Source organism: Nicotiana attenuata, unplaced genomic scaffold (assembly GCF_001879085.1).
Source record: "Nicotiana attenuata strain UT unplaced genomic scaffold, NIATTr2, whole genome shotgun sequence".
Classification (NCBI taxonomy): Eukaryota; Viridiplantae; Streptophyta; class Magnoliopsida; order Solanales; family Solanaceae; genus Nicotiana; species Nicotiana attenuata.
Window position 1 is genome coordinate 45,707 of NW_017672890.1, and position 10,376 is coordinate 56,082.

The 10,376-nt window shown below is 39.0% G+C and overlaps 2 protein-coding genes across 2 annotated transcripts; both read left to right on the top strand.

Annotated features, from left to right (window-relative positions):
• Nucleotides 1-7,926: 7,926 nt before the first annotated feature.
• LOC109214833 lies at nucleotides 7,927-9,000 on the top strand. The gene has a single exon (XM_019378785.1). The coding sequence runs from the start codon at nucleotides 7,927-7,929 to the stop codon at nucleotides 8,998-9,000; it is 1,074 nt and encodes a 357-aa protein (XP_019234330.1).
• A 146-nt stretch (nucleotides 9,001-9,146) lies between these two features.
• Nucleotides 9,147-9,581, top strand: LOC109214834. Its single transcript, XM_019378786.1, has one exon. The coding sequence runs from the start codon at nucleotides 9,147-9,149 to the stop codon at nucleotides 9,579-9,581; it is 435 nt and encodes a 144-aa protein (XP_019234331.1).
• The last annotated feature ends 795 nt before the right edge of the window (nucleotides 9,582-10,376 follow it).

Consider the following 10,376-nt stretch of genomic DNA (forward strand, 5'->3'; position numbering starts at 1 on the left):
TATATATATATATATATACATGTACAGGAGTGATGTTTTGCCTGAGGGGCTAGTTATGAATTTACTGTTTTCACTCCTCTTTAAAGTGAGTTTCCATTGAACATGGTGATTTAATTACTATTTTCACTCATCTTTAGACCGAGCCTCTATTGAAAATGTTGAACAAATGTTTTAAATAATCTTTCATTTAAACTGAAGCTTTTAAGCTACGAAAAGGATTGTGAATTTTTTGTTATGCCCGAAGGGCTGTATACGAATTATGTTTCGCCCGAGGGGACGGTGATGGTTTTCATCTATTTTATTATAAATGGTATTGAACCCCTACTGAAACTGTTAAAGCAGTTTTTTTTCAATGATTTTACCCAAAAGCTGGATTTTAAATGAGACGATTGACTCGTATTCTGATTTGGAAGCCTGTTGTGCTTATTGAGTTTATCATAAATGTGGATTCATCGTTTTCCTACTGCTCAGTCTTTATTTACTCTTATTACTTACTGGGTTGGAGTACTCACATTACTCCCTGCACCTCGTGTGCAGATTTAGGTATTTCGGAACCCGGTAGCGGGTGTTGATTGCTCGGAGGCGGAGGTGTCGGAGTTAGCAAGGTGGCTGCACGACGTTCGCAGCACTGCTTTCCTTCCGTCTCATTTCCATTACTGTATTTAGCACATTTTTAGACTCTTGTCGTATTCAGACCTTGGTAGATGCTCATGACTAGTGACACCCCGATGTCGGACTGTATTTATTTCCGCACTTGTTTTATTTCACTAAATCTATACTTGTTGGGGGTTTATCCCTATAAATGACTTAAATAGACTTATTAAACTGTTAAAAACTGAGTTTGGGAATTGTGTCGGCTGGCCTTGTCTTCACGAGAGGCGCCATCACGACCTGGCCCGATTTGGGGTCGTGGCAAGTTGGTATCAGAGCCTAGGTTACATAGGTCTCACGAGTCATGAGCAGGTTTAGTAGAGTCTCGCGGATCGGTACGGAGGCGTCTGTATTTATCCTTGGGAGGCTGCAGAACCTTTAGGAAAACTTCACATTCTTGAATTCTTATCGTACGTCCTTGATTCAGCTTGAAATGTAACTCTTTGAATTCCTTCCACGCGTTCGTATGCCTGCATGAGCGCTCAGTATCATATGTGCACCGATGGCTTGTGATTCCCTAGGTGAGGGGCGAGATGTAATCTCTGTGTGTTGATGTTGGGCCAGTCTGGAGGACTTGAGGCCGGATTTTTGCCTATATCTTGAGCACTGAGGTGCTGATTGTGTGAGCACATGTTTTTGGACTTATATGTTCGGTAGTGTCCTTATTAGGGGAAGTGACGACTGGAAGGCTATGTGATGAGTATGTTATGACTGCGAGATGTATCGATATCATTTGGAAGCAACTAGAAGGGTCCGATGGAGGATAGAAGAACTATCAGGTGCATGATTTCCACCTTGATTTGAGGTATAGCCCCGAGCTATGGGCGTGTGAAGAATCTTTTCATGTTTCCTAGTTAGGAGTGAAGTAAATTTCATGATTGCGGTATGGGTTCTGACTCAGAAAGACTAAGTGACTGCGTGATGTTTATGACGGTGGGAGGTATAAAGAAATATTAGTTGGAGGCAAAACAGGTGGGTTATCTCCTGCGGAGCGTTCTGAGGTTGTGTGATCCTTATGTTGTCTGTTAGAAAAATCTCATTTACAAGTGAAATATATGTGTTGAAATTTAAATTTGGGTCACTTAAGAGAGTGGGGTTCAACTGTTACGAGGGTGAATGCGAGATTTGCATAAGACTTAGATTACTAGATGGTCTGTGTTTCACGAGCTTATAAAGAATTAAGTTTAATCTCACTATGGTATTGTGGAAGCAATAGAGTATATGCGTTATGAGTTATTGTGTATTTTGATATATGGCATCGAGCCAAGTGGGGGAGTCTGCTATTGCTTAGTTGATTGCGCGGTTATGTGCTATGTTGACTCCAGTTTGAGGCATACTGGTGAATCAGTTATGGCTTACGGAGATTGAGACCGAGGATGTCTCGAGTAAAGGAAAATTTTGATAAAGTTTATGTCATGCTTCATAGGTGTATGAGAATCACGGAATATCTTGAGTTGTTGTTGGTAATGGATGCTCGGTGCATAGAGCAGGAAGTTGCTTGGTTGTTCTAGGATGAGGTTACAGTCTGCGGTGTCGGAGTGCTAATTAGGCACAGGTTGTTCAGTTCGTTTGATCAGGCTAATTGCAGTTTGAGTAGAGTGAATGACTCTCGAGAATGGTTCTAATGTGTTCAAGATTCTAAATGTAACACTTGGGTATTTTAAAGTTGTATAGGCGGTTAGAAACTGAGTTTTCATTGGAAGATGTCAAGACTTGTGGTATTTCTATATCAATTATGGGATTCTATATATCAGTATAAGGAAGGTGAAGGTAACGGCTTTGGAATCATAGGAAGTCCCCTCAGGGTAAGCATTTTGAAGGTGGTGCTGTTGGGAATATCTAGAGAGTGTTCAGCGGCTTATGGACCGTAGGACGGTGTGGCTTTATGCTTGGGTCTCGAGTGGTAAGTCTGGGTTGAGGAATTGTGATGTTATAGCAAGAAGGAGTATCAAGTTGAAGGTAAATAAGGAAGGAATTCAGATAGACGGGGTAGCTTGGTAGTAGGACGAGTCGGTATGGTAAGGATATGATTAGTTCTTGGATGCTTAGGAGGTAATGAGTTTCTACAGGTGTTTCGCGACAATTCTTTTGAGTTTTAGTGATCTGCGTAGCTCGGTTGAGTTATAAGGATTCAGTCCTGACGATCTAGTGTTGTGCAAATGGAATTTAGAGAGCTCTAGATGGTTCCCACCACAGATAGAGAGGTATATTTTTCCTATTGGTGTGAGGAGCATGGGATGTATAGTGATTTTCTTCTAGATGGGATCAATGGGAAGTTCTTGGCTAGTGGAGTACATAGTTGCTTGTGGCTCGAAAGGGATATGAAGTTCTCGTGGTTATCCTAGGATTGTACGGTTTATGTGGTATGTTGTGTAGGATTGAGATTTGCATGTGTAAGGTCATGGTTCAGATTTGAAAGGGAGGTCACAAATTCTTAGATAGCATTGGCAGCTTCAGGTGACTAGATAAATGAGATCACTGATTGGTGTGGCTTGATGAGGGTATACAGTTCAGAATGGGCGATGTGTTTGAGTTATGGATGCTTTAGTGGTATTGCGGCACTATCTTGTCCGATCGTCGGGTGATATTCGAGTTCGTTTAGTGGCTCAGAAGAATTATAGGTGTACCTCTCAGGAGATGATTGAGTATTAGAGGTGTGCTGTATATTCGAGTGGCGGAGTGGGGATCAGATATGGTAATTCGTGTGCTTTATGGACTTGGAGACTAGGAGTTCTCATATACAGGTTAGCTCGTGGTTGTGAATGGCAAAGATGTGGGTAAATAGACAGATGATAGCATGTGCTATGATTCAGTTATTGTGAACCTTCGGAGGGTTATTTATTTGTTGTGTGTGACTAGGGTTGATGTGTGGTTCATTGGTAGACCTATTTGGATGTGTGTTCTGCATCGAGACGGCTTTGTTGACTTCGAGTCGCTATTGGTGAGGGATGTGTTGATTCGGTTGTTATTGAGCTATTAGTGTTCTGAGGTGATCTACGGATTACTTTTCTGTGCTGCGAGACGTTATGATTTGTTGGTTATAGGCACAGATGGTGCGGTTCCATTGGGATTTCATAGTGGAAGTCGCGAGAAGAGTACTGGGTATGGCTCGGCGGATGGCGTATCGGTTATATCCTTTCGGGTTATGTGGTATTATGTATTTGCTTCACCGTGGGTATGATGAGTTGCTTTGGTTCTAGACATCAATTGCGCGTGGTCGTCAATTTCGAGCAGAGTGACTTGAGGTGTTTCAAGTGGACCAGTGTCTGAATAGGGTCGTGCATTGCAGCGAAGTTATGTGGAGGTATGACCTTGCGGGTTAGATTCGTGTGTTCTGTTTCTATGATGTGAGACGGGTTCTCAGCCTTGCGTTGTGGTGGTGCTGGTGAGCTTGCGGTAAAGCTCATTCATTTGAGTCATTTTTTTATGATTTGAGTAAGTTCGGATTGTGATTTATTGGTGCACGGATTGCACAAGTCGTGGCTTTAGTCCGTATTGATGTGTCAATGTCACCAGAATGGTTGTGTTGGATTGGATGAGATCGTCGGGATCTCTAGTGACTGCAAACGGACTTGATTTCAGCATGTTGGAAGGATAACATCGAGGTTTGGTGCAGAAATTTGCTATGGTCTTCGCCAAAGGAGAAGTGGCTTCATGAATGGTTGATCTGAGAAAACGGTTATGGCTTACTGTTGATACCCAATTTTTCCCTGTATATTCTATATATGCAAAATACTTTCAAAATAGGGCTGGGCATATATCGGGTAAAACCGATAACCCGAACCGTTAATTGTTTATTGCGTTATCAGTATCGGGTTATTGGGTAAACGGTTCAATAACGGTTTAGAATTTTTTTTCCTATTGGGTTATCGGTTCGGGCCTCGGTTTGCCAATTTTGTTAATGGGTTAACCGATAACCCAATAAGAATTAATAAAATTATGACTTTACCCTTAAGTATGTACAAATGCTAGGACTTTTGTTCATTCTCTCCTACTCTTTCTCAACCGCACTCTTCAGTTGCTTCATCTTCATTCTTCATAGACCTTACTAGTTACTCCTAGCGTAAGTCTTTAGTATACTATATGTGAATTCTTCTCTTTTTTGCTTAACTCAAGTGAATTGTCTTCTCTTTTTTGCTTAACTATAAATCGAGTTATCTTATCGGGTAAACCGATAACCGAACCGATAATGATCGATAATCGATTAACCGATACTCGATAACCGATATCTTATCGGTTCGGTTATCGGTTTATCAAATTTGTAAACCGGTAACCGATATGCTAAACCGATAATATTCATAACCGAACCGAACCGAACCGACCGATGCCCACCCCTATTTCAAAATAGCATACATATGCATATATAAGTATGCCCAAATATTTTATGTATTTTTCCTAATTTTTAAAGGATTTTTTTAATCAATTTATTGTCCTATTTTGACAGTACAAAAACCAATAATTGTTTCTCAAATTATTATTTTGGTGAATAACTTATTTTATTCTCACATTTATACCAAAATATAGCTAAGGTAATTTTTGCGCATTTTTACAAATTTATTTAGTAATTTTAAAGCTAAATTGCATACAATTGCAATTTTAGCCTATTTTGAGATTTAATAGCATTTTATAATTATGAAATTGATTCCAGTATTTTTATTTTAATATGTATATATTATTAATTAATTTAGTACCTTTAGTTTGTTTCCAGAAATTATCTTGTTATTTTTTATAAAATAAAAAGGGAAAAACTGGCTATTGAACTACTAGCCCTATTTCATTTCAATTATAGCCCAAATCAACCCCCAATTAAAAACCAATTTCAATCTTAAATGGGCTAACCCTATTTCGATTTAACCCGCCCCTGACCCAACTAAAACCTACCCGACCCAGATCCCCTTTTATCCTGGCCGTTGATCTCTGAGATCAACGACCCCTATTCATTCTTGCCTTTTTTAATCCAAACGACTACCCTCATTCCTCATCTATCAGCCGCCTCTAAACACCCCACTCTCTCAAACTCTCTCGAATGTTCTCAAAACCCTAATCGTCTCCTATCGTCTCCAACCTCGAAACCACCGGAATCCATGGCTTCTCAGGCCATGAGAGGCTTAAACTCACCTCCCTTTGCTCAACGCTTGGTACTCGAAGGTTCGAAGTCTGACCTCGAATGTGTTTGTTCAGATCTCCACCGATCCAAGGTTCTACGGCCATCTCCGGCTTTGCTTCGGGCGTATCCTGGTCTTCTGAGCCTGATTCTGATCTTCTCCGACTCAGATCGGACCCTTTTCAAAGCCTTTCTCATTTTAGGGTTCTTCTGAAACCCTAACCCTTCGAGGTTTTCTCTGATTTTTCTTAGATCTGTTGTGTATCCATGCTCTATTTGAGTTTTCAAACAGTTTCCCCAACTTTCTTTCAAAAATTACTTTCAAAATCAATTCTTTTTCGATTTAGGATTTTCTGAAATGCTTAAAATGTTTCTCCGACTTTTCTTTTCCCTTTCTTTGTGTGTATTTATCTCTACTGTGCTCACATGTTTCCTTTCTACCATACATGTTCTTCTGTGCTTTTTAATATTTCGTTTTCTTACTGTGTCTCTATACCCTGCTCTCACATGTTTATCTCACTGTGTTTCCTATATCATGTTCTCGCATGCTTTCTACTGTGTTTTTGTGCTTCTTCTTTTACCATGTTCTTGTATGGTCTTTTACTGAGTTTTATACTCCGTTCTTGAATGTTCTTTACTGTGTTCTATATGCTCCACGCTTGTGTTTCTTCTACCATGTTTTCCATATTATGTTCTCATGGGCTTTCTACTATGTTCTGGTATTTCTTCTACTATGTCCTGCTATACTATACCTTTCTACTGTGTTCTTTAATATTTTCCTTCTACTGAGCTCCTTGTTTTCTTAAGCATGTTTCTTCTACTCTTTCTACTGTGTTTGCATGTGTTCTTATGGGTTTCTGAAAGAAACCCCTGAGCATGTTTCGACTACTTGCTTCCTCATCTCTGTATTTGATTCAAGGTGGAAACCCTAGAATTTGGGGGTTCTGTCGAGGTTTGGTCATGTGATTGAACTAGGGTTCTATTTTAGAACCCTTGACTCTCTCAGACTAACTTTTGAGTTTTTGAACTAAGTCTGAACTTCTTTGCCTACATACAACTCTGAACTTTTAAATTTCTTCTGCACTAGACTCTTCTACTGATTGGCATGACAGTTCTTTCATGTTTAAACGTGTCTGTATGCTTTATATGTGTGATAAATCTTTCTTCAAAGAGGTTTTCAAACTAGTGATTGACTCAGAATTCCTTTTTAATAGGTCTAATTGATTGTTTACTGATTTTCCTTAAGTGAAAACCTTTTCCATCTTTCTGACTTGGTTCATTCATACCAAATCTCAGACCTTGTGATTTCTTGGCTGTTAATTGATTTTCTTTCCTTAAATTGTACAACCGTGTATTTCAGAGACCTTGTCCTTAAATAACCTTTATGTANTATATATATAATCGGGTTGCACGCCGCAACGATATAACGCTTGGGCTGTAGGAGCCCCTCCGGAGTCTGCACACCCCCGGTTTGGGGTCGTGATAATTAATCTCCCAAAATTACCAATGAATTGTTGGGGATTAATTCACTAAGTAGGATAGCAAGTGCTATAGGGATACCAATGTATGCAGATGAGTGCACTGCCAAGCAAATGCGTGTGTCATATGCTCGAATGCTTGTGGAAGTTAATGTGACAAAGCCATTGCCAGACCAAGTTGAAGTGAAGGATCCTAGTGGCAGAGTGTTTCAACAGGCTGTATCATATGATTAGAAACCAATGTTTTGTGAGAAATGTCAAGTTATTGGTCATGAATGTCCAAAGATACAGAGAAGGAATGAAGAACAACCAACTAAACAAGGAGGGCACAAGAAAATAGTACAGAAATGGGTGACAAAAGAACAACCAAAAGAGCAGCATGATAGCAGCAACAAAGGAGAAGACCAGGATGAAGGAACAAAGGCTAGAAACATAGAAGCAGGTGGTAAACACATGCAAGTTGTTAAGATACAAGCAACTAATTTGGTGCAGGATCAGCAACAAATAGGAGAAAATGGGATCAGTACCCCTGATAAGGGAAAAGCATTAGTCGGGGTACCAGAACTCAATCTACAAGAGTTTCCAATATTATGTTTAGTGCCAATAAAGAATGTGTTTGAAGTGTTGAATAGAGGTCATGGTGGATCCAAATCAGCTCGTCCTGACAAAGGAGGTGGAACCAGTTATTAACAAATGAATTGGCTTTCTTGGAATGTAAGGGGTGCAAATAAAAAGTATAAAAAGAAGGAACTGAGAAAATATATAAAGACAAAACATATTACCCTAGCAGGAATAACAGAAATCAAAGTCAGAGAGCACAAAGCAACAACTGTGGCAGCAGTTGTGGCTCCCAACTGGGGGTTTCTGAATAATTACAGGAGTGCAATCAATGGAAGAATTTGGCTACCATGGGATAGTAGATTATATATAGTAGCTAAGCTGAAAGAAGAAGCTCAATTACTGCATTGTCAAGTTAATACAATAGCATCAAATAAGACATATGTTATAACTGTAATCTATGGGTATAACACATGTGAGAAAAGGAAAAGTATGTGGGATACACTTAAAGTACTAGCTCAAGGAATGAATATGCCATGGTTAATTGTTGGAAATTTTAATGCAATGTTATATCCACAAGATAAATTATATGGGAATCCAGTACAATATGGGGAGATCAAGGATTTCAATGACTGTATCCATGAGTTAATACTCAATGAAGTAAGATGGACTGGTGATTACTACACCCAGAGTAATAAACAGCAAAGTAATGAGAGAATTTGTAGCAGACTAGATAGGGCTTTTGGTAACCATGAATGGATGATGGAATGGGGTCATATTGTGATGGAATATGATGTGCCACTAATCTCAGATCATAATCCAATGGTGCTTGCTTTACAGACAAATCAGAGTGATATCAAAGTTCCATTCAGGTTCTTCAACACTTGGGCTGATCATGAAAAGTTTCAGGCTGTAGTGAAGAAAGTATGGAAACAAAAGTTTTCAAAATGGAAGATGAAAGATATATGGATGAAACCGAAGGCACTAAAACCATTATTCAAGCAACTGAATAATGAGGAGTTTAGAAACATTACACAGAGAATAGACAAAGAAAGAAATGAATTAGTGATGATCCAGAAACAACTGACTTCAAAATGGTCAGATGATTTAATGGAACAGGAAAGGACTACAATGCAGAATCTGGAAAAGTGGTCCATGATAGAGGAGAACATCATGAAACAGAAGTCAAGAGCTAAATGGATTAATTAGGGGATTCAAATACAAAATATTTCTCAGCTGTGGTTAAGTAGAGAAGTCAGAGAAAAGCCATTAAGGAGATCACATCACTAGAAGGAAGGAATCTTACAGAGCCAAAAGAAATACAAGAGGAGATTGTGAAATTCTATAAATCCTTGATGGGATCTTCTGCAAAAGAACTACCGGCCACTAACAAGATGAATATGAAGGGAGGACCAACACTGACTCATCATCACAAACTAGCCCTAATAGCTCCAGTTTCTGAAGAGGAAATCCAACAAGGCCTTGATTCCATAGGTGAAGACAAAGCTCCTGGGATAGATAGGTATAATGCTAATTTCTTCAGAAAAGCATGGGGTACCATTAAAGAAGAGGTGCGTGAAGCAGTAAAAGAGTTTTTCACCACTGGGAAGTTGTACAATGCCATCAACTGTACAACTATCATATTGCTACCAAAAAATGACAAGCCCAGAACACTGATGAAGTATAGACCAATAGCTTGTTGCACTGTTATGTATAAACTGATCTCAAAAGTTATAGCAGCAAGGATTCAAATAGTCATTGCCTCTATAATTAGTGAGTCACAAGCATGATTCATACCAGGGAGGAAGATTGGAGACAACATCATTCTAGCACATGAACTAGTGAAAACTTATACAAGAAAACATGTGTCACCAAGATGCATGATCAAGATAGACCTACAAAAAGCTTATGATTCAGTGGAATGGATATATCTTGAACAAGTCTTGGTGGAGTTGGGATTTCCTAATCAGTTCATCAGTTGGATCCTAGAATGCATGAAAACAGTCAGTTATACTATTCTGGTTAATGGGGAGTCTTCAATACCTTTCAATGCTGCTAAAGGTCTTAGAAAAGGAATCCTATGTCTCCATTTCTATTTGCTATAGCAATGGAGAACTTGAGTAGGAGTCTAAAGGGATTACCAAAGAAGGCAGAATTTCATTACCATCCCAGATGTTCAAAGCTAGCAATCACACATTTATGTTTCAATCAGTTCTCAGCAGCTTCAAGCCTCAAAGCAAACCTGGGTAAGAGTTCAATTTATTTGGAGGTGTGAACAGAAGGGATAGAGATAGAATTGTGCATGAATTGGGATTGATTGAAGGTGAACTACCCTTTAAATATCTAGGGGTTACATTATCAACCAAGAAGTTATCTTGGGTGCAATGGCAACCACTTATTGAAAAGATAGTGTGAGCACGTGAGTTTTGCCCTATAGGAATTACTTCCATAAAATACAAGAAAAATAACTTTTCCAATTTTATAGGATTTTTTTGTAGAATTTTATGAATTATCGCATTTTTGTGCATATTTAATTTCCATTAAAAATCATGAAAAGCCAAAAATACCATGCATCACATTTAGGT

Bases quoted from the DNA above. Each gene is read 5' to 3' on its own strand.
- LOC109214834 (XM_019378786.1), top strand. From the start codon at position 9,147: ATGGGATCTTCTGCAAAAGAACTACCGGCCACTAACAAGATGAATATG.
- LOC109214833 (XM_019378785.1), top strand. From the start codon at position 7,927: ATGAATTGGCTTTCTTGGAATGTAAGGGGTGCAAATAAAAAGTATAAA.